The 25,192-nt window shown below is 41.5% G+C and overlaps 1 protein-coding gene across 1 annotated transcript in view; it reads right to left on the bottom strand.

The window, feature by feature from the left end:
• LOC115459059 (intraflagellar transport protein 81 homolog) overlaps positions 1 to 25,192 on the bottom strand; it is a gene marked incomplete at its 3' end in the record, with an annotated part of 67,292 nt that overhangs the window by 30,173 nt on the left and 11,927 nt on the right. The window contains exons 2-4 of the mRNA XM_030188923.1: positions 14,048 to 14,211; positions 12,495 to 12,598; positions 1,299 to 1,479 (exon numbers count right to left, since the gene is read on the bottom strand). Of these exons, the coding sequence (XP_030044783.1) occupies positions 1,299 to 1,479; positions 12,495 to 12,598; positions 14,048 to 14,191 (429 nt within the window). The remainder of the gene's footprint in view (positions 1 to 1,298; positions 1,480 to 12,494; positions 12,599 to 14,047; positions 14,212 to 25,192) is intronic.

Raw genomic sequence — 25,192 nt, 5'->3', positions numbered from 1 at the left:
GCTAAGATAAGTACAAGTTTTGACTTTCAATAAAGAACTTAAAATAGGGAGAGGAGGTTTTTTAAGCCGGTGATGACAGATAGAACTCCGGTGAACACTGATAAGCCTTGAGCTGAGGTTCAGGAGTCTGTTGAGGCTTTTTCCTCCTTCATAACAACACACTATATGGTACAGCTTAGAAGATACGGCATAGATATACTAAGTAACTGATCCTGGGCAATGCTACAATTTTGAATCTATAGGCATTCTAAGAATGCACAGTGCTTTCAAGGGGCAAACCACAAAGAACTACTTTCTCTGTCAGACATAACCATCAGGTTCTGGACTGGTAGGACTAAAGGAAAGAAAATTATCAGGTAAGAGATAATTTCTCCATACCAATTACTTGGAAGAGCAGCAATACACAGACAAAGCAAAGTAAATTCCATCACATATTAAGCTACATTTCCCATCATGCTAATTTTTGGGCAATTTAGCTCAGTCTTAGAATGTTTTTGGTCCTTAATGACAAAGAAAAATGATAATTATGGAAGTCCTCTAGGCAGAATCTCTCTATATAAAAGGCAAAACCAATGTTCTATGAAGCCTCCAGCCGGAAGTGTGAAGGGGGCGAGATATCCGGTTTCCCTATGAGTGTCTGCCCCGCCCTCTCTGTAACACAGTCAGTGAAGGAAAACAGCACAGCACGAAATCAAATCGCTGGCTCTGTAACAGTGAAGGACTCAGAGGGGGGAGGGGAGAGAGGCCAGAGGGCAGGGACACACACACTCCCACATGCACACAGAAGAAAACATTGCTAGCCCCAGAGGGGGGAGGGGAGAGAGGGCAGGGACACACACACTCCCACATGCACACAGAAGAAAACATTGCTAGCCCCCGTTTCATTTGCATCAGAAACGGGGCTTTTTTACTAGTCTTCCCATATTACAGAGATTATCATTTTTGATCTGACAGGTTCCTCCTTCTCATTTTTGATCTGACAGGTTCCTCCTTCTCATTTAGCTCTGAATTTCAATCAGAACCAGAAAAGTGATTCATCGCCATAAGGCTTCTTTTGCATCAACAGTGATTTTTCTATTTTATACCACCTTTGGCCTCTTCCTTCCGCCACACCTCCCCAGTAACATGCCAACTCCGATTATTTCAGTGACAGTCCTTTAGCAACCTGTGACCATGAGCCCTGAATCCAGCCACCAGGCATTTCCCTTGAGAAATGACCAAAACTCCCTCCCAAACTCAGCAAAAAAATAAAAATAGCACGAGAAATTAAAAAATAAAATAAAATAAAAAATCTTTACCTGTTTATTGGTATCAGCCACTGTATCATCTTGAAGAAACTCAGCAGGAACTTCTAATTTCACTAAAAACCGTGCCAGGTAAGCTCTTTTCTTTAACTCATTAGTCTTCTGAAGGAGCCAGTACAGTACTGGGTGAACTACAGGTTTGCTTCCAACAACTAAACCCTGACGAAAAGTACTCCTAAACAAGAGAAAGGAAAAAAAAGCCACCTTACTTTACATTTTAAAAAAAAATCAAGCTCATCTGACTGGCAGAAAACTCAAATGAGAAGTGGGTGAATAAATTAATAATTTAAAAAAAGAAAATTAAAAATCTGATTTTGTAAAATTTAAATTGGATGTTTTAAAATTCAACAATAAAATACTAACTTTCTCAATCTTGACAACTGTGAAATTTAATTGTAAGTGTATAAAAGATAAAGCTCATTATAAGGAATAGACAACTTAGATCTCCTTCAGTGTACAGAAAGTAATATTGGTTTCTTTCTTTATTTTATTTGTTGCATTTGTACCCCACATTTTCCCACCTATTTGCAGGCTGAATGTGGCTTACATAGTACCGTCAAAGGTGTTTGCTCAATCGGTTGATAAGAAGTACAAGGTTGAAATGTGATCGTATGAGGTATATGTGGAGGGTCGGGAAGGATGAAGATTGCGTGTTGTCCAGTACGATCAAAGTCGTGCTGTATTGCTGGGGGAAGAGGTTTATGTTTACATAGGTTTACATTTTCCAACTTAGGGCCAGATGCACAAAACCTAACGAGCCAGCAACGTGGGCTTTACACTGGTTCTAGCTGATTTAGTGAGCATGGAGTTCAGCGAGACATGCACAAAAGGGTTTTGCAAGCTCTTTTCCTGTCATGGTAGCAGCTAACAAAAATTGTATGCAAAGCTATTGTAATGAAATAATTACTATACAAATGCAAAACGATGCACAGCCGTTTTCCGAGTTGCATTGCTTTGCATGCACATTTGCAGCCTCTACCTTTACTGTGGAAAATTTAACAGGAGGTCTGCAGCTGTCGATCCTGACAGTTCTTCTTTACTGCAAGTAGGAGAAGGGAAGAAACAAGATGTGCCTGAGCAAAGAGATCGCTGACCACGGCAGTGAAGTGTGGAACTAGTAGAACATGCTCACAGGTGGCAAGGACGGCTTCTGCATACTTGAGCCCTGGCATGTTTTTTCATCCAAATGGACCTTTCTGTGACTAGCAGCAGCATCTTCAACAAAATTGTAAAAGACTATCTTTTCCACATGAGAATAGCACAGGGCTGTTTCTTTCCCCCTGGAGGCATGTGCCACTTTTTCCCGGCAGCGGGGAGGCAGGGAGGATGCCAGAGCCCCAATACTGGTCTGCCCGTCAGCCACTGCTCCAACCCTGGAAGCACACCCTCGAGCACACCCCACTTAAGGGTACATCAAAGAGGCAGTGAAAATCAACCATTGATGTAGAGAGGAAAAATCTAAAACACATACCTCTGAGCTTGAAAATGTGCTAAAAAGTCTATTTCTGGTGCACAAAGGAAGGATCTGAGCTTTGCTATGGGCTACAGAAAAAGAAAAATACATATGAAAACAGATATAAAACTAAAAATATATCAAACAAGTAATAGTGAAGGCCCATCTAAAACAGAGAAAAAATTAACCAGAGGAATCTGAATCTATCAGGTCACAAAAGTGGGAACTGTACTGGTGGGACTAAAAAGTCAACTATCATTTCTATACCAACTGAACAAAATTATAATACCCAGATCCGAAAAGAAGTATAGAAAATAATATTTAAGATAAATATGTAATGTAGTTGCAAAAAGGGAGACTTGCAAAAAGCAGAGAGAAATGTGTTAAATTTCAGTTGCCGAGGTGAAACAGTCCATGTAAGCATTATCTGGCCGCCGAATGTGGACGCCATTGCACATATAAAAAAATACATATATATGTACAGATACAGGGGCTGACTAGGGCAATGGGAGGTAGGGAGATAGGGTGGGGATTTGGGCCGGGGTGGAGGGAGGGAGACTCCCCCCCCCCTTCCTTTTTTTTTTTCCTTTTTCCTGCTACTATATATACACAGAAGAGCAGCTATGGCTTTGGGGGGGGGGGGTAGTAGAGTGGAGGGGGAGAAGGGGGCTGGGTAAGAGTAAGGGAGGGAGCAGGAAAGGTGCATTTGGTTGCATGGTTGGCTGGATCTGTTGGCTCCCAACCGCGACACTATGAGCTACATTTGTTAATGGTTGCTGAAGAAATGAATATGTGTGCCTTTGTTAATAAAAAGGTTGGAACATAAAGGGGGGGGAGGGGTTGGAGAAAAAAAACTGGATAAGCAGCTCTCGCTATGGTCTTGGGAGGGCCTCAGAATTCAGATCTCCAGGGGTACAGATGGGGGGGGGGGGGGGGGAGGTTAGTAATAGAGGAGGGGAGGCTTCAAAGTTGGGGTGGGTTTAAACTCAAGAAGATTACATGGGCACAACATACCTTTTGAGTTGTTGGCCAGCCTGGCTGGTATATAATGTTACTATTTCATGTTTCAAGCTGGGACTATATCGTCGGAATAGGGAAGGGGAGAGGTTGGGTGGAGAGGGGAGAAAATTGAAAAATTTTGATGATTATTATTATTATCTTGCTCCTATGAAGCATGTTCTAATTTAATGTTTGCAATATTGAACTTGTTGGATATGTTTAACATGCTGAATTATCAATAAAATAGTTGAAACATAAAAAATACATATATATATGAATGCATTAAAGCTGTTTAAAAAAAAAACTGACCAGTAAAAAAAGACCAAATGCAGCTGTGAACGTGGAACTATGAATGTATATGTTTTACACAAATAGTTCCCGATACTATAGGTGATAATAGTATCAAAAATATGGATAAAGTGAAAAACCTATTTAAAAGTTTTTTTTATGTGGGTAAATGAGGCTGGTATCTTTAAATGAAAGTGTTCAACACAAAAGAAGGATAGGTTCCCGTACTGTAAGTGGTAATAGTTAAAATCATGGTTCTATAGGTGGATAATGGTATCAGAAGTATGGATAAAGTGAAAAACGTATTAATTTTTTTTTATGTGGCTGATAGCTTTAAATGAATGTGTTCAACACAAAAGCTTATGGATAGGTTCCCAGTACTGAAAGTGGTAATAGTCAGAATCATGGCTCTATACATACAGAGTAGCTGTACCTCCAAAAAAAATCGGACAGCCAAAGAGAAAGCACTGTGAACGCCGTGGCAGAACAGTAAACACAACAGTCCGCCAAAAACTGACACCATATTTAAATACATTACGCATGTGAAGGCAATGAATATGGAAAACAAATTTGAATATGTATAATATGCATACATAGTCCTGATTTTTTAATGCAATTTAAACATAACAAAACTAGGGTCCTGTTTACTAAGCAGCATTAAAGGCACGTTAACGTTTTTAATGCATGTTAACCATGTACGTGCCTACAATATCCCTATAGGCGCCTACATGGTTAGCGCGTGCTAAGTGAAGGCGCGCTAAAAACACTAACGCACCTTAGTAAACAGGGCCCCAAGTAATTTACTTGTACAGCAATAAGGTGATAAGTAGTATTAAAGTATTTAAAGAAAAAAAAAATACAAAAACTAAACAAATTTAAAGAAAGCCTTAAACAAAAAAAAAGTACTGCCAGTTTCACGAGCAAAACAGGAGTTTTTCCAGAAAAAGAAAATAGCAAAGAAAATTAAGGCAAAAACAAGATAAGATCTAGAACCAGAATAATCTAAATTAAACAAAGTCAAGCAGTTTCAACAATGGAGCTTAACTCAACAGTTCTAGGAAGGCGGAGAACTGGGATGGAGAAAAGAAAACATATCTAAGAATATCTAACCACACATTTACATGAAAACTGAAGAAAATATATAGTTCCCATCTGTACAACCCCTGGCCTCAGCAGCAAAAATTGTTTGTTTAGAAACATCTGGAAAAAACCCATATATTTTTTTCCCATAAAGCCCATCCATGACAAAAATAAGCCTTCGTGACAAGATTCCTCTGTGCTGCTGAAGACAGAAATACTAGCAGAGACATACATTTCTGGTAATCAGTATCACGAAAATGTTTCTCGGGTTTTGGATTCTATATCCGTCGATTCAACTGAATCTGTCATAATCTTAATTTTTCTTTGCCATTTTTGGGGCACAGATCGTAGAAGTCTTCCTGGCACTGGTTTTACTTCCCTGGAGTTGCTTTTGAGGTGCACTCCAGCCTTGATCCTGATCTCTTGTTGCCATTTACATGAATTTGCATGTTTCAACTGTAGTGAAAAAAATCATTTTTCACTCTGGTAGACCATTTAGACTAGAAATCGCTGCATCTACTTTTACACTCTCTAGTCCTTCCATATCTTGATTATTGTAATTCACTGTTGCAGGGAATAAATCTTTCCCAATTTCAAAGGCTCAGTTTAATTAAAAACACTGCTGTAAAAGTCCTTTCTGTTGGAAAAATAAATTCAAAACACTGCTTTAAAAGTCCTACCTGTCGGAAACATAATTCAACCATATCTCTCTACTCCTACATAAAGAATACTGACTCCCCAGCTCCTATCATATCCCTTTTAAAATTCATACTATTGTCCACTAAGTTCACTAATCTGGCCAAGTCCCATTTCTTTTTCGCCATCTTATTCCCTACTTGCCCTCCAGAGCTCTCCATTCCACTCCTCCAGTCAAAATCTATTGGTTTTCCACTCATTTCTTAATATTTGTTTAGACGATACCAGACACTCATTTTAGTTTACAGGTTCCTACACTCTGGAACAGCCTTCCTTTAGACAGATGTCTTCAGATGTCTTTTCAAAAATTCAAGCCTGCTCTCAAAACTTCTTACTTCAAACTAGCATTCCAGCAGATATAAATTGTTCACTATGTGCGATGCTGAAGTCTGCAACCGCTGGAGGCACCCACCTGCTGTGGTTTAGATAATACATTTTTTAACCATCTTGGCCATTAGAGGCTCAGACAATTTAAATGTAACTTTGTAGTTTAGGCCTCCTATTGTGGCCATCTATGTCTTAGTTGTCTGTACCCACTTTCCACAACATTTTTTTATTATTATTTGATAAACTGCTAAAGATGATATTTGATACAGCATAGGTTTTTGAGATATGTGGCAGGTCATACTTTACAGCAACAGTTGGTACAGTTGCCGCTACAGCTCCTTTCATGCTGAGATATTACTCATGTGGGTGTTATGGCGCGGCATTTTTAGTGGCAGCACAACAACTATGGAAAAAACATCCAGTTCATGTTTGGAAAATAATTATTTCCATAATCAGGTAGGGTCCAAGGAAACAAAGGGGCAGACGATCTGCAAGCTCCAAGATGGAAAATATACAAAGCAGATCGTTGATGGATAAAAATGATTTTAATAATAAATTAGAATATGCATACAATAGCCCGACATTATTATTTTGTTTTGTAGCCCCTGAAGCAGCCCAGTAGGGCGAAACACGGCCTGTGTCGGGCTATTGTATGCATATTCTAATTTATTATTAAAATCATTTTTATCCATTAACGATCTGCTTTGTATATTTTCCATAATCAGGTATGCAATCGTTATGTTGAGGAAGAGGCTGCAGTTGTATCACTAAGGGCCTCTTTTATTAAACCGTGCTAGTGATTCTGGATGCGGCAAATGTACTGCAGCCTATTGCATTTGCCCGCAGGAATCACTAGTGCAGTTTAGTAAAATAAGACCTAAATCAGAAGCTTGTCAAAAATCATCTGACGGTCTAACAATTAGCAAATACAAGTAGACGGAACACAGATTCTCTTTTGGTTAATTAAAAAAAAAGAGAGAGAGAGAGACAATTGGTACTAACATGGGTTTATGGAATATAAAGTTTAAATATAAATGTAGGCTATGAATTAGTAAAATTAGGAGATATCACACTTTAAATCACTTTAATAGTTTTTCTTTACTTTATTTTATAGCATTAATTTGTTGTGATATTTTATATGAAGAGGCTATTCTTAAAAGGTATACTAGATGGACTTTTTCCAGTTATTTATGAGTAACCTTCAAAGAGATTAGTTTATATGGAAACAATATGTTCTTACCTGATAATTTTCTTTCCTTTAATCATACCAGACCAGTCCAGAACAATGGGTTATGTCCATTCACGAGTGGAAGGAGACAGAAATAATGGTTCCAAGTACTTCGCCCCTTAAAGGTATAGTGCAGCCTGGAATGCTCAGTATTTCAAATAGGCAAGCAATGGTGCTCTCAACTGCTACAAACAAAAAAAACAAAAACAAACAGGAAGCAGGAAAAAAAAAACAGAGCTTACCAGAACGCCAAGGATGCCTAGGGGGAAAACCTTCTTGCGCAAGCAAGGACAGCCAAACCACTCATTGAAAAGGAAGGAGAGATACCCCTCTGCCATTTGGTCTGACATGCAGACATATTCCAATAGCAGAAGATAGAGCAGCTTTTAAACTAGAAACAGGGGGAAGGCCAACAGTCACAAAAAGTGCATGGTTCAAGATAAGGTATCTTTCAAAGATATCACCAAAACAGGGAAGATAGGGTATCCTGATAGTGAGGTTGCAAAAGAGACCGTAGTAGTTCAGGTGTCCTTAAATAAAAATCAGACAAAAGATTGCAAATTAATACTGTCAAGTACTAAGCACGATGTAAATAGGAACAACAAACATAGCTTGAAATGTCTATATGCGAATGCCAGGAGCCTAAGAAATAAGATGGGAGAGTTAGAATATATTGCACTAAATGAAAAATTAGATATAATAGACATCTCTGAGACCTGGTGAAAGAAGGATAACCAGTGGGATACTGTCATACCGGGGTACAAATTATATTGTAGTGATAGGGTGGATCGAATTGGTGGAGGGGTAGCATTGTATATTAACGAGAGCCTTGAATCAAGTGTACTACCATCCGCCTGGCCAGGATGAACAGACGGATGCAGAAATGTTAAAGGAAATTAGGGGCGCAAACAAACTGGGCAACACAATAATAATGGGCGGTTTCAACTACCGAAAATATCCGGAATGGGTAGAATAAAATATCAACAACACACAAACAATTCTACCTCATGCACAATTAGTTTGGGGGCAACTATGGCAGGCACACCATAAAAAAGTGGAGAAAAAAAAGACTTCAGAAAAATCGGATCCACCTCGTTCTTAAAGGACACACCTTAGATATAATGAGGGAACAGTTACAATCATGTGTCTTCACAAAAAAAACTCCACATTAACTTTCATATGAGCACTGCCATATGCCCAGGAAGGAGCTGTAAATTATGAGGAAGAGGTTAAAGATTTGAGATTTAAAATAGACAAATTCCAAAAGAATTTGCGCACGCAAAAGATAAAGAAATTTCAACGGGACGAGATTATAAAGACGGGTATGTGTATCCTTGGATGAAAAAGGATTTCGTGGATAGTGGTAACAAAAAACAAATGAGATTTCAATTCTCCTCGGATACATCGAGTAGTAATGAAGACACTAGTGACCCGCCTGGGGAATTAAGAAAAGATATTTACACAAGGTCCCGGTCCTGGAGGGCGTGAGGCAAATCGAATCGAAATTTCAATCAGAGACCTCAAACACGATCACAGAAACAAAACCAGCAGTGGTAAATATTTCAGATCGAGTATTGACCACAACAGAAAGGAAGGTGTTGGCTAAAAGTTTGTCTTTCATTCCTACAGGATTTCATGATCCCTTTTTGTTCCGCATGGATTTAGAGAAATTTATTCGCAAGCTAAATTTAAGATTATTTTTTTCCTCTGGGGATACATCAGAATACGGGGATAGATCGTTGGTGAGTAAACCTTCCAAATGGAGTCCTGCGGGCAATTTAGAAGCTGTCCTGACCACTTTTAAAATGTGTGTTTTGAAAGATTTGGAAGAATTAGAATCTCACTTACCTAGATGTAAACTAGTGGAGGAGTGGCCTAGTGGTTAGAGTGGTGGACTTTGGTCCTGGGGAACTGGGTTCGATTCCCACTGCAGGCACAGGTAGCTCCTTGTGACTCTGGGCAAGTCACTTAACCCTCCATTGTCCCAGGTACAAATAAGTACCTAAGCCGCATTAAGCCTGCCATGATTGTCTGTCTGAGATAGTCCAGTTGCAACGAGTACAATGTTTGAAGCCGCTGGGTGTCTTCGATGACATGGAAGAAAACACGGCAATTGTACCAAAAAGGAAGGGCACAAAAAGGAGAGAACCCGACCGAGCGGCCTAAAGCCAGGTCAAAAAAGAAAATTTAAATTGGCAAAAAAGAATAAGGAAGCTATAGGAAACTATATATATATACAGTGGGGGAAATAAGTATTTGATCCCTTGCTGATTTTGTAAGTTTGCCCACTGACAAAGACATGAGCAGCCCATAATTGAAGGGTAGGTTATTGGTAACAGTGAGAGATAGCACATCACAAATTAAATCCGGAAAATCACATTGTGGAAAGTATATGAATTTATTTGCATTCTGCAGAGGGAAATAAGTATTTGATCCCCCACCAACCAGTAAGAGATCTGGCCCCTACAGACCAGGTAGATGCTCCAAATCAACTCGTTACCTGCATGACAGACAGCTGTCGGCAATGGTCACCTGTATGAAAGACACCTGTCCACAGACTCAGTGAATCAGTCAGACTCTAACCTCTACAAAATGGCCAAGAGCAAGGAGCTGTCTAAGGATGTCAGGGACAAGATCATACACCTGCACAAGCTGGAATGGGCTACAAAACCATCAGTAAGACGCTGGGCGAGAAGGAGACAACTGTTGGTGCCATAGTAAGAAAATGGAAGAAGTACAAAATGACTGTCAATCGACAAAGATCTGGGGCTCCACGCAAAATCTCACCTCGTGGGGTATCCTTGATCATGAGGAAGGTTAGAAATCAGCCTACAACTACAAGGGGGGAACTTGTCAATGATCTCAAGGCAGCTGGGACCACTGTCACCACGAAAACCATTGGTAACACATTACGACATAACGGATTGCAATCCTGCAGTGCCCGCAAGGTCCCCCTGCTCCGGAAGGCACATGTGACGGCCCGTCTGAAGTTTGCCAGTGAACACCTGGATGATGCCGAGAGTGATTGGGAGAAGGTGCTGTGGTCAGATGAGACAAAAATTGAGCTCTTTGGCATGAACTCAACTCGCCGTGTTTGGAGGAAGAGAAATGCTGCCTATGACCCAAAGAACACCGTCCCCACTGTCAAGCATGGAGGTGGAAATGTTATGTTTTGGGGGTGTTTCTCTGCTAAGGGCACAGGACTACTTCACCGCATCAATGGGAGAATGGATGGGGCCATGTACCGTACAATTCTGAGTGACAACCTCCTTCCCTCCGCCAGGGCCTTAAAAATGGGTCGTGGCTGGGTCTTCCAGCACGACAATGACCCAAAACATACAGCCAAGGCAACAAAGGAGTGGCTCAGGAAGAAGCACATTAGGGTCATGGAGTGGCCTAGCCAGTCACCAGACCTTAATCCCATTGAAAACTTATGGAGGGAGCTGAAGCTGCGAGTTGCCAAGCGACAGCCCAGAACTCTTAATGATTTAGAGATGATCTGCAAAGAGGAGTGGACCAAAATTCCTCCTGACATGTGTGCAAACCTCATCATCAACTACAGAAGACGTCTGACCGCTGTGCTTGCCAACAAGGGTTTTGCCACCAAGTATTAGGTCTTGTTTGCCAGAGGGATTAAATACTTATTTCCCTCTGCAGAATGCAAATAAAGTCATATACTTTCCACAATGTGATTTTCCGGATTTAATTTGTGATGTGCTATCTCTCACTGTTACCAATAACCTACCCTTCAATTATGGGCTGCTCATGTCTTTGTCAGTGGGCAAACTTACAAAATCAGCAAGGGATCAAATACTTATTTCCCCCACTGTATATATATATATTTTTTTAATAAAGAAAAGAAAAAGAAAGCAAACAAGTCTTCGTCCTGGGCCGAACGGAGCGGAGCGAAAAACACTGACGCACCTAACTGCGGATGAAAAAAGACTAAAGAGACACGCTCGTGCGGCGGGCAGGAAGCCGTTCGCGCATGCGCAGACCTCCTGCTCGCGCGACGGAACATTCCCGAAAGCCTTTATTTTTGCTACAAAAATTTCTTCCCAGTTTCTGGGCCGCCGTGGACGACGACCCAATTGTGAGAACAAGCAGCCTGCTTGTCCTTGGAGAATAATTATTCCCTAGCTGGCAGATGAGGGACCCTGTAGCACTGGTTATTTATTTATTACATTTGGATTCCGCATTATCCCACCAAATGGTAGGTTCAATATGGCTTACATGGAACAAAGGGTAGGTACAAAATGAAGGGTACAGGGTAGGGAATGGGTGGGTTTGGAGGTTGACAGGAATAACTAGAGGTTGTATGAGCTCTTGTGGAAGAGATTGGGTTGGGTAGTCTTATCATCATCTTAAAGGAACCAAATCCAGGTTACCAGCACACCCCTTGCTCAAGTATCACCCAGCAAAGCAGGAACAGGAGCTAGCCAGCCAGCACCAAGAGGAGCTGCACATCTGTCCACCATCCGCTAGGAGACAGAGAAAATACAGAGCATTCCAGGCTGCACGATACACTTAAGGGGCAAAGTACTTGGAACTATTTTCTCTCTCTCCTGTGGGTGGGTGGACATAACTCATTGGCCTGGACTGGTCTGGTATTGATGACAAGTAAGTTCATATTCAATATTTTTGGTTTGTAGGAAAATTAGAAAAATACAATGCCACTCATTTTAGTCTTTGAAAGGGCAGATTTTTAAGGCAATTTAAGGCCTCTTTTACTAAACCACGCTAGCATTTCCAGGAACAGCAAATGAGAGGAAGTCTATAGGAATTGAATGGGCTGCCTCATTTGCCACGTGAGAATTCCTAGCACGGTTTAGTAAAAGCGGCCCTTAATCTCTTTAGAGATATACATTATATTGAGGTTTATTATATTATTTTGAAAGCTATAGATTAATTATGGGTTTTATATCTGTTTTTGTTTGTTGGAGTAATTTTTAACCCCCCGATAAAGGTGCAACACTGAAACATGGCCATCATGCACTTTTAACTATACATGTGGCTGGATGTACTACTTATGCCTATCAATTAGCAAAGTACTAAAAGGCATTTTAGTGAATTTCATGTTGTTCATTTTCTACTATCTAAAAACAAAAATGGTACTTACATGTCTCCTGTATTTGCTGGAGGTTTGTATTTAAGAATACCTAGAAGACTCAGCATTCGTTTTGCTGTCTGATCCGGCATCTCCTCTCGTATGTCAACAGAATGCTGAAATGCCAAGAAAAGCACAGAAGTATTAAATTCAGAAGTCATATTTCAAAAGAAAAGAAGCTGTTTCTAAATTGAGAAGTGCTGATCACAAGGAAGACAATACTGTACCTGTATATCTGAGTTTTGTATAAAATGCTGTCCTATGAACTTAGAACTCTGTATTAAATTTCAATATTTGCTTCCAACTCTAATGCAGCACAGAGGTCGTTGTAACAGAAATAAAATTTCGAATTAAACAGTAATACACAAATAAAAGGGCTCAAATTTTGATGATTCACACTCCTGCTCATAAATTTTAAAGTTATGCTAATTCAACCTTTTTTTGTGTACTCTTTTGTTGGTAGATTAATCTAGTACTAGAAGGCAAGACAGGTAGGGAAGCAGAGAGCTGTCTGATATGAGGACAGCTGTCATGTCCCCTACCTCAACGCAAGCGGCGTCCTCGGGCTGCGCAGGGTCCAGTCAACACGCACACTTGATTGGCACAGCCCTGAGCCATGTGTGTGTAGTTTTTCTCTGGCTTCCAGGCTCCTTGATTGCTTTGCTTCCACCCACCTGGGTCTGCTCTTCCTCTGCCTGGCTTCCCTTGCTTCTCTCCTGTTGGTCTTCCGGTTCCTCCTTCCCCTGCTCTCGTCCTATGGCTGTGCCCCTTCTCCCTGCTGATATCAGATGCCAGCACTTTATCAGCTGAGCTCTCCCTAGACTTCTTGCTTTGGATTCTACTTTGGTAGGTGTTACTTGCTCAGTAGTGTGCTTCTCCTCTACTTTGTTCTTCGTTGCTGACTCTGCCTGTACCTGGATTACTCGTGTCTGCTGCCTGCCTACTGACTCTGCCTGTAGCTGGATTACTCTTGTGTCTGCTGCCTGCCTCCTGACCTTGCCTGTACCTGGATTACTTGTGTCTGCTGCCTGCCTACTGACCTTGCCTGCACCTGGATTACTCTCGTACCTGCTGCCTGCCTACTGACTCTGCCTGTACCTGGATCACTCTCTTGCCTGCTGCCTGTCTGGCCGTCACGTTCATCACCCCGTTTCCTGCTCCATATCGTAAGCCCTGCAGTTGTTTTATCATTGAATTCAGTTGTCTAAGATGTGTTGTTTTTACATATTGATACTAGCATTTTATACGTGCTATTCCATCTATAGTAGTTGGAACAGCCTGTATAAGGCTTGTCTCAAGCGTTTAGAGAATGACACAGGGACAAAGTTTGTCCCCATCCCTGAGGTTAATCTCATGCCCCCATCCCTGAGGTTAATCTCATGCCCCCATCCCCATGTCACTCTATTTTTGACAAACTTCTAAATTTTGCAGTGTAGAAACCATGGACTTTACAATAATACAACTGTAACTTAAACCAGAACTGACTTATCACATAACATAGATCAGTTATATTAACTCCCTGGATACCCTAAACTGAACCAGATTTCTTTTGACTGAATTCTTACCTTTGGGTCAATTTCTGCAAGAACATCATTGAGGACCTGCAAAAGCTGCATTGGCTCCAGCGAGTCAAATGTAATCAAATTGTAGTTCTTCTTAAAGGGCTCCTTATTAAGCTTCTCAACAATAAATTTTATTTGATCACTCATTTTTTAGTTGAAATTTAAACCTGTAAAGGTGTAACACATAATTAATAAATAACTTACAGCAAATCCATTCTTCTAAATTACTAACAAACATGTTATCAATAAAGAACCTATCCCCCTGTTTATTAAGCCGCATTAGTGGCGCCAGTGCACTAACGCCAACACAACCCATTCACTTTGAATGAGCTGTGTCAGCATTGCCGTGCGGCAGTTGTAGTAAACAGGGGAGCTAGAAAAGAATGGCTTAGAACCGTTTCTGTAACTTACTAGGTTATGGATACAGTTAGTCAGTCTTAGTAAAGTTAAAGCCTTGAAGACTACATGAAAGATTACGGACTTTTAAGTAGCCAGTTTACTTGGGGACCTATTGCGCAATTGGCTATTGAAGCAATACTGACAGCATCTGAGAGGGTAGGGGGAGCCAAACACTGTAAAGCTCTTAAAACAGCAATCTTTTGGCTGATAAACAAAACAGCACCGGAAGTGACAACTATTTTCTTAACACCAGGAGATTCCTGAAGTATATGAGTTATATGAAAAGGATTGAAGAAAACACTGAAAGATGGCTATAATAGCATCATTGATGGCAAGCTAGGAAAGACTAAGGCCCCACCTACAGAGAAGAACAGTGCTTTGCATTTGCTGCAAAAAATACTGGCAATCATACAGCAGAAGTAGGATAAGAAATGAAATAATTTTTATTTGCCTGACTTTTACACATGGCTAGGGAAAGCTAAACTGAACCTCTGTTAAGTACAGAAGAAATCCTGAGCCTGAGATTACAGTCTTTCCCATTCCCTCTCCGCTCCTTTCCAACGATTTGAGAAAGGCAAAATCATCAGCTGGGCTGAATGCTACAAATCCAAAAATAGAACTTCATTTCTCACCCTTTCCATAACATCCTACCTACTTTAAAACATAGTTTTGGTCAGGGGCAGTGTTTCCAAATAAATTAGTTTTACACATATCATGACAGTAATGAATCTCACTCTTAAACCCAGGTATGTTGAATATGATCCTTGTCTCTCAGATTTACTTATAACACTCATAATAGTATTTGCATTGTGCCAAAAAAGCTTTCTTCTGCAGTTCAAGGTTGCTTATGCATATTACATCTATCAAGATATGCTTGGAAATTGCTTTTAATCAGGCTTGTGGCACCCTATACAATGGGAATAATTTCTATATCTTTCTGCCACATTTTCTTGGTCTCTGATCTGACTGCACTGCTTGGCACTTGATCTTCTCCTTCTCCACTTAATGTACAGAATACATCACTTGACACTGCCTCTATTATCAACACTGTTCTTCTGCATTTCTCCTGTACTATTAGGTCCCGTTTCTCCATGAACAGCTAGGATCAATTGGAAAGGGCATGTCCCAGGTAATCATAATCTCTTCGTTGACCATTTCTTATAGGATCATGATCACAGTGCTTTTCCAGTAGTGACTGAGTAGTGTGTACAAAGTTTTCAATGGATGACAAGTGCCATATTATTGTACTTTTCCAAGTATAAATTTGCTCCCATTGGAAATTTGCAGCCAGCTACAAGATGAATAACCTCTTCTTTAGAAAATCTAGATATGTCCATTTTACCTTTTGTTTTTTATGCTCATCTCATCTGTAATCCACTGTCATGGGTTGCAACTTATCCATACCTCATTTTTGGGATTCAAGTCACTTCTTAAAAATGTGTCTGTTTTTAACCAATATATGGTTCCTACTTTAACACTGTATTTTCCACTCTATTGTGCATTTGTTACTTGTCTGCAGATCTAATTCTTAGTAGAGCTTTTCTCTTGTTTTGAAATTCTGTTGCTTCTTTCCCTGTTTGCACTGGTGGATTTTCACTCTTTCATTGGAATATTTGTCTAATTTTGCATGAGATGAAGCCGGAGCGAGGAGGTGGCAGTATTGTTCTCCATGCACAGGTAGGATAAAGGCAGCCACACGAAGGTGATGTCATCCCTTGATGCCGCCAGCTCAGAAAAATCTAGAAGACCCCATGTCTAGACACAAATACAGAGTGGGTCCAGAGATCATAAAACACAAACGTCTATCAATAAAGAAATTTGGTTTTTTTTTTATGCCTTCTGTACCCGCTCTATATTTGTGTCTGCTTTCTGCTGCGGATCTAAGGAGCCTCTGCATTTTGTGCTGCAGACCCTATGTCTAGACAAGCCCCCCCCCTTGTGGTAGTTGTTGTTGCTGCACTTGCCCCTTGGTCTACTACACCTGCTTCAAATGAAACCATATGGCAATTTGCTCCACTCCACAGTGCCTGACCAGAAAAAAATCCAAACAAAATCACAGCAAAGGAAGAAAGAAAACCGACAAAAATATGGCCCTTTCTGACTCGCACCAAATTTGTGTCAGATACCTGGGGCAGGGTGTAGCTATGGGTGGGCCCAGGTCAGCACAGTCTTAGGCTGCAGTGGGAGAGAACAGCCTTTCAGTAAATTGCTACGGCTCCAACCTCCTTGGCTCAGCTCATAAGCTACGTGCATTAGGCAGTCGGCGGCAAAAAACAGCTCTCCTCTCCAGTTCTCCTACCTGTGATAACTGGCCTAATTTTGTTTAAGTGCAGGTCGGGAAGTCAGCCCCTCTAGCGCTGAACCGCCACTGCTGCCGCTGAAGCTGTTGCGTGCTCTGCTGCTCTCGCCCCAATGTCGTCAGTCAGGACACCTGCCTTGCCTTACCCCTCCTCGTGCCACACAGGCCAGGGCCACAAGGAAATGTCTGCCGCCAGTGCTGCAGCGTGGCTGGAGGAGACCTGGCCAGGCCAAGCTGCAGCACTGGTGGCAGAAATTTCCTTGTGGTGCCAGCCTGCATGCCACGGGGGGATAAGACAAGGTGTCTTGACTGACGGTCAGCGTTAGGGAGAGAGCAGCAGACCACTCAACAGCTTCAGCAGCAGCAGTGCGGCACTAGAGGGGATGGAGAAGACATTATTGAGCCATGCTGAACTCACTCATTCTTTAGTTGAGCACTCAAGGCCTCACTCCTCTGTGGCCCCAGTAACAGGACCCAGCCAGCACACAGCACAGTCTGAAGTGTTCTCTGAGATACCTGCCACCATGTGCACACAAATTTTGAAAACTCAGGCCCAGCTGCCCAGGTAATATAGTAAATGATGGCAGATAAAGACCTGTACGGTTCATCCAGTCTGCCCAACAAGATAAACTCATTTACATGGTATGCGATACTTTATACATATACCCGAGTTTGATTTGTCCTTGCCTTTCTCAGGGCACAGACCGATGAAGACTGCCCAGCACTGTTCTTGCACTAAGTTCTGAAGCTAACGTCAAAGCCCCTTAAAATTTACACTCCAGCCCATCCCTATCTATTCAGTCACGATCAGGGCATAGACCATAGAAGTCTGCCCAGCTCCCATTTTGCTTCCCAATTACCAGCGTCGCCACCCAATCTCCACGGAACCATTCCTTCTAAACAGGATTCCTTTGTGTTTATCCCAAGCACGTTTGAATTCCATTACCGTTTTCATCTCCACCACCTCCCGTGGGAGGGCATTCCACATATCCACCACCCTCTCCATAAAAAAATACTTCCTGACATTACTCCTGAGTCTGCCCCCTTCAACCTCAATTCATGTCCTCTAGTTCTACTGCCTTCCTGTCTCCGAAAATGGTTCATTTGCGGATTAATACTGTTCAAATATTTGAACGTCTGTATCATGTCACCCGACATTACTCCTGAGTCTGCCCCCCTTCAACCTCATGTCCTCTAGTTCTACTGCCTTCCCTTCTCCGAAAAAGATTCATTTGCGGATTAATACCGTTCAAATATTTGAACGTCTGTATCATGTCACCCGTTTCTCCTTTCCTCTAAGGTATATATGTTCAGGTCAGCAAGTCTCTCCTCATATGGTTTGCAATGCAAATCCCATACCATTTTTGTAGCTTTTCTTTGCACCGCTTCCAGTCTTTTTACATCTTTAGCAAGATATGGCCTCCAAAACTGAACACATTACTCCAAGTGAGGCCTCACCAACGACTTGTAGAGGGGCATCAACACCTCTTTTATTCTGCTGGTTATGCCCCTCTCTATGCAGCCTAGCATCCTTCTGGTGCAGCCGTTGCCTTGTTTCTTCACCTTTAGATCCTCGGACACCAACACCCCAACGTCTCTCTCCTGAGTTGAGTTTACTAATATCTCCCCTCCTATTCGGTATCTCTCTTTCAGGTTTCTGCACCCCAAGTGCATCACTCTACACTTCTTGGCATTAAATTTTAACTAGTTGTCATAAAGGACTCCAGAAAAAAATAATTTTTTAAATTGTATAAGTTTCTCATACACAATTTATTGTGCCAACTTACACATATACATATATAGATAGATATATAGATATACATACTAGTAAAAGAGGCCCATTTCCAACAGAAAGGAAACGGGCACTAGCAATGTTCCAGGGCCCCCTGCCTACCTCCCTCCCTCCGTCCTCCAAGTTCCATGCCCCCTACTTGCCTCCCTCCCTCTGAGTTCCACGCCCCCCCCCTACCTGCCTCCCTCCCTCTCCTCCGAGTTTCAGGTACACCTCCCCTTCGAGTTCCAGGACCCGCCCCTCCCCCTCCCCTCCGCCGCCCCTCCTCCTCCGCCACCCATCCCCCGTCTGAGGACCCCCCCCCCCCCCCCGCTCTCATGACCCCCTCCCTCTCTCGTCTTCTAGCCCCTTGCCTTCTTTTTTCTTTGTTCTTTTTGTTAAACTTAGTCAGGCACAGTGACAGTGAGAGAGTATGTGCATCCATGTCCTGCAGGATTCTTCTATCCCCTGCCCTCCCTTTTTTTGTTGTTTTTTTTTGTGCACCTGGTCAGCGCTGGTGCCCAGAGTACTTTGGTCACGCCAATGGTGTGTTTCACATTTGACAGTTGAAACGCTGCTCACCAGGTTATTGTATTCTGCGCTGTATTCGCCGTTTGTTTTGAATTTTGGCGGCTTCTGCTTCTGTGAAGAGCGGCATGTGAGCGAGTAGCACGTTAGTGTGCACTTCACCGCGACGTCAAGGGCAGCCACACGTCCTTGACTGCTGAACTGAGAGGGGATGGAGATGGTGGTGCGAACTCGTAGCGCCCGTGCTTGAGATGCATCGCGGTTTCCCAGGCAACACCGTGACGTCACCGGAAGGCTTCAGACATTACGAACCGGGCTTCAACTTCCTGGCAGTCAGCTTCAGAACGTTGGAGGTGCAAATTATTATAGTAGATATATAATTATATATATTTATTTATTTATTTTAACCATTTCCCCCTTTAAGGCTTACGTTCCGCTCACTCTCACTCCACATTCACAGTGTTGAAACTTAAATTATGGATAGACACATACATTAAATTCATTGATCTTATACATAATGTCGCTTGTTATTACATTGTTAGAATACATGCAATATAATTAACCCCTGATTACTAAGTTCTTTCTGCATATACACAAGGAAATCTTCTTAGTGCGGTGTATTGTCCGCTATGCTCTATATCATGGTCTACAGTTCTTTAATCCAAATGTGTGATAAGATTACCACTTATCTTGCGTATTGCCCTGTGTGTGCCACTTATGTTTCAGGTTTCACCCCTCAATACTTCCAGGGTTATCTTGATCTCAACAAAGTCAACCAACAGTGAATCAGTAATGTGATTCAATTTGCAGGAATACGTAGAAGCCTCTCAGCCATGATTAAGCGTTAAAGTCAATGGAAGGATTATGGTGGTTCATTGAGAATCTACAATTGGACACAGTGACTATAATAACTCCATTAATAACTTTTAAAAAGTATATGACTGAGGTCCTAAAGATACCAGAACAGGCGTACCCTCCCATTTCTAAGATTTATTATTTGTTACCCTTTGTTAAAAAGAATTTGGATTCAAAAGCGAGAAAGGAGGGGCCAATAGAGACTTTGGATTTGAATTTAACCCAAACTTTAGAGGACGACAAAGTGGGAATGACAACAGCAACACTGATTGTGACATTCATACTACAACCTGATAGAGACTGGATATTAAAACAATTTTTTCTTAATAGAGATCAGCTTTTCCTAGATACTAAGGTCAGAATGTACCCAGATGTCTCCAGGGTAACTCAAAATAGACAAGAATTTCTTAAATTGCACCCAAAAGCTTTGCAATTGGGTGCTTTATTTTGGTTAAATTTTCCGTGTTAATGTGTATTAAAGCTAAACTCAGTTAAATGTTTTTTTATGCTAAACAGTTAAGTACATTTCTAGATTCCAAAACGGTGACTACACCTAATTCACACTCAAGAATTGTAATTACGTCAACTCCGTAATTTATGGTAATTAACCTGGGATCTCTCCCTCAAGCCTCTAATACTGTTTGTAGAGATAGAATTTCTAATTTCCTTAAGAATTGAGAATTGCCCCCAATATTGTGGACTATAGATAAGTGAAGGATTCTTTTGTTATGTTGGAGAAATATTGTTTGTAAAAGAATATGGAATTAGTATGAGAATAATCATCTTTTCTGTTAAGATTTATTCTTGGAAATTGTATACAATTAATTAAATAAAATTTAAAAAATATGTAGCTGTATGTCTCCTCATGCCAGAAAGAGCAGGGAGTGACATTTTGTTGGAAATCACACACCATATCAATGCTGTCCCTGTAAGCCTTTCTCCAACACATCCCTTGATGAGCTAGGCAATTACTCCTCCTGCCCAGACTCACCATCAGCCCCTCAATGTACACAATGGGCTCTCCGCTTCACCTGCTCCCTCACACAGCTGCTCACAGCTTTCTTCAGCTCAGCACAATCAGAATCCGTTGATTTAAAATACAAGGTCCACCCCATACCAGGAAACAAAAAACCTCAACTGCATCACCAATCCTTGGTGGTCGAGTCTGTCCTCAAACATGCAACAAGCTCCTGCACACGTTCCAACACACCTCTAACTAAAGACTAGCAAGTGCTTGATCTGATCAGTAAGTGAAGTTTCCAAGCCTCTATACTGGCAGCTAGAATCTCTGCTCACCAGTTCCAGTTACTACAATACCTGTATAAACTCCTGGGAAAAAAAACACACACCACTGTGAGTAACCTCCAGACTGACTCCAAAACATCCATCTTAACCTTTCTTCAAGGCTCACAGGAATGCTCCAAACACCTGCTGCGCTCTGAATTCGACACATGTGAGACAGCCACAAGAGGCACATCTGTAGCAGATGCACTCTGTATGAGTGATCACCTTTTCGGGGACGAGGTGACAGAAGCTGTCAATCTTATCAAAGTACCACTGTACCACTTTACAGACACTATCTTTGGATGGCCTTGAGTCAACTTCAACATCTAGAAGAACATAGTAGATGATGGCAGAAAAAGACCTGCACGGTCCATCCAGTCTGCCCAACAAGATAACTCATATGTGCTACTTTTTGTGTATACCCTACTTTGATTTGTACCTGCATCTGCCTATACGTACTATAAACCCTACACCTCCTACCATCAGAGACACCATCAGCCTTACCACTCAACTACTACAATTGTCAATACCCATGCCAAGGGCAACCCAGCCATAACCCCTGGAAAAGTGGTCCATGCGAACAGAGGCAAAAAAAAAAAGAACAAAACAAAACCTCTACTGCTACAACCTCAAAACTCAAATGACTTCCACATGACATGGAGCAAGCAGGTGGCAGTTTTGAAACTGTGCATCTTTCACTTCACATTTAAATTTCCTGTAATATCTGGAAAAAGCACACCAGAGATTTTGTCCTCGAGTGCTAAAACTGAACATCTGGCCCTCAGTGCACATATTTTTGCTTGCTGGCTTTTGTCTAGAAATTTTTTCCATTCAGAAGCCTAAACCATGGGTAAAAGATCAGTACATTTTAAGCTTTTTAAACCGCCTCAACTCTTGAAGTGCATTTCTCTAGTTTGGCCAGCAGGTGGTGCATGTTTTATGTTAAAGCTACTATAGAAAAGTGAATGCTCCCTCTTTAGTTTCACTTGTTGAAGAAGTGATTTACAGTACTGTGAGCAGTACACTTTTAAAACTTGTTGGAATGGGTTCTGATTGGTCCAGGAACACTTTCCATTTGGATTGTACTGTTTTTCCCCCCGTTTCAGCCCAGGAGAATATAGAGAGAAAGCTCTTTGCTGAAGCCCTGTAAAACATAAATTTGGCATAATTTTGAAATTGTGCTTCTGTCACACTATGCTACTAAGTAGAGAAATTATGTTTGTTTTTTTGTTTTTTTCCAGAAGGCAGTTATTTGAATATTTCAAGCTGGTTGACAGGATGACAACAAAAATACATTTAGTATTCAAAAACACAACTGGGTCCTTTTTTGAAATAAAAAAAACAATTCCTTCTCACAGTGACAGCCAGCAATGTGCCTGTTGTTATCACATGCAGTGGCATCACACTTAAAGGTCAATGTTTCAAGCTTAATGGAAGTTACAGCAGGGTGCATTTTATCAGGCTTAATTTTGTCTGAAGGGTGAGTCAATATTTGGAAATAAGCACTTCTTACATCTTGAGAAGTGCTGGAACAAAAGATGCTTTTCTATTTAAAAAAAAACATGAAGTGCAAGCAATTTTCTGTACTTTTCAATTAACACCCCTTCTTTAATCTGTACAGAGCTTCGACTTCCTGGGAGAAACATTTGCATTACCTGCTGTACCTCTGTTCTGGACTAGGAAGCTGAATTCTAGAATTCTGGATAGTAACATAATAGATGTTAGCAAATAGTGAGCAGATAAGTCAGGTAACCAGTCAAACTGGATGGACCATGCAACCCATTCCCCACCTCTGTCCTCCATACCTGCCCCAGCATGCACAAAATCTGTTACATTTTGGCCTCTGATATTCACTAGTATGGTATTTTAGGCTTTATCATCATAAACTTTGATTACCCCCTTCCGTGTCTTATTATTAAAAGTTTTGTAATAATTTGTCAGTCACCCAAATTAGTCACTCTAAGGTTCAAGTTAAGAACATAGAAAACAAAAATAGCCATACTAGGTCAGACCAATGGTTCATCTAGCCGAGTAGTCTGCTTCCAACAGCAGCTAGTCCAGGCCACATGTACCTGGCAAAATCCCAAAGAGTAGCAAGATTCCATGCTACTGATCTCAGGGATAGGTAAAGGCTTTTCCCATCCTTAGGAACTTGTCCAAACCTTTTTTAAACCCAGATAGGCTAAATGGTTTTACCACATCCACCAGAGCTTAACTACTCGTTGAGTGAAAAAATATTTTTTCCAATTCGTTTTAAAAGTATTACCACGTAACTTCATGGAGCGTCCCCTGTCTTTGTACGTGTAAACAAATAAGAATATAAGACTAGCAGGGGAGGGGGGGGGAGTTGATTTGGGTGGGAGGGTGGGTGGGTAGGGAGAAAATTATCAAAAATGATTGTGATTTACAGTTGATGTTGGACTTTATTTGTTTGGAATATCAGAGCCGTCTGTTGGCTGCACTGGCGAGCATTGTATTTTTCCATTATGTTGTGTTCAATAAACATTTTCAAATTAAAAAAAAAGAATATAAGACTAGCCATACTGGGTCAGACCACTGGTCCATCCAGTCCAATATCCCGTTTCCAACAGTGGCCAATCCAGGTCACAAGTACCTGGAAGATACAAAAATAGTAGCAACATTCCATCCTACCAAACCCAGGGCAAGCTGTGGCTTCCTCACATCTATCTCAATAGCAGACTATGGAGTTTTCCTCCAGAAACTTGTCCAAACCTTTCTTTAAACCCAGATACATTAACTGCTCTAACCACACCCTCTGGCAACGAGTTGCAGAGCTTAAGCATTGTTTGAGTGAAAAAATATTTCCTCCTGTTTTAGAAGTATTTCTATGTAACTTCATTGCGTGTCCCCTAGTCTTTGTACTTTTTGAAAAAGTAAAATAGATTCACTTTTAGCCATTCTACAACACTCACGATTTTGTAGACCGCGATCATATCTCCCCCTCAGCTGTTTCTTTTCCAAGATGAAGAGCCCTAACCTCTTTAGCCTTTCCTCATATGAGAGGAGTTCTATCCCCTTTTATCATTTTGATTGCTCTTCTTTGAACCTTTTCTAACTCCACTAGAACTTTATTTTGAGATACAACAGCCAGAAGTGAACACAATACTCAAAGGTTGCACCATGGAACAATACAGAGGTATTACAGTATTCTTTGTCTTATTTGTCATCCCTTTCTTAATAATTCCTAGCATCCTGTTTGCTTTTTTTGGCTGCTGCTGCCGCACACTAGGCAGAAGATTTCAGTGTATTGTTTACAATGACACAGAGGGGCATAATCGAATGGCGCCTAAGTTTTCCTGAGGGCGTCCTTGCAGGACGTCCTCGCAAAGAGGCGGAGAAACTTGTATTATCAAAACAAGATGGGCATCCATCTTTCATTTCGATAACACGGTCAGGGATGCCCAAATCTCAACATTTAGGTCGACCTTAGAGATGGTCGTCCCTGGTTTTCAGCGATAATGGAAAAAAGAGGACACCCCTCTCAAAAACGACCAAATCCATGCCATTTGGTCATGGAAGGAGCCAGTATTCGTAGTGCACTGGTCCCCACCACATGCCAGGACACCAACTGGGCACCCTAGGGGGCACTGCAGTGGACTTCAGAAATTGCTCCCAGGTGCATAGCTCCCTTACCTTGGGTGCTGAGCCCCCCCCCCCCAAACCCACTCCCCACAACTGTACATAGCCCTAAGGGGTGAAGGGGTGCACCTACCTACATGTGGGTACAGTGGGTTTGTGGTGGGTTTTGAAGGGCTCACATTTACCAGCACAAGAATAACAGGAAGGGGGGAGGGACACCCACTAAAACTGCTCCAGTGACCTACATACTGCTGTCAGGGAGCTGGGTATGACATTTGAGACTGGCAAAAAAATATTTACAACACATTTTTTTTTAGGGTGGGAGGGGGTTAATGACCACTGGGGGAGTAAAGGGAGGTCATCCCTGATTCCCTCCATTGGTCATCTGGTCAGTTTGGGCACCTTATTGAGG

The sequence above is a fragment of the Microcaecilia unicolor genome, unplaced genomic scaffold (genome assembly GCF_901765095.1).
Source record: "Microcaecilia unicolor unplaced genomic scaffold, aMicUni1.1, whole genome shotgun sequence".
NCBI lineage: Eukaryota > Metazoa > Chordata > Amphibia > Gymnophiona > Siphonopidae > Microcaecilia > Microcaecilia unicolor.
Note: the sequence above shows the minus strand (reverse complement) of the source record. Positions and strands in the feature narration are given on the sequence as shown.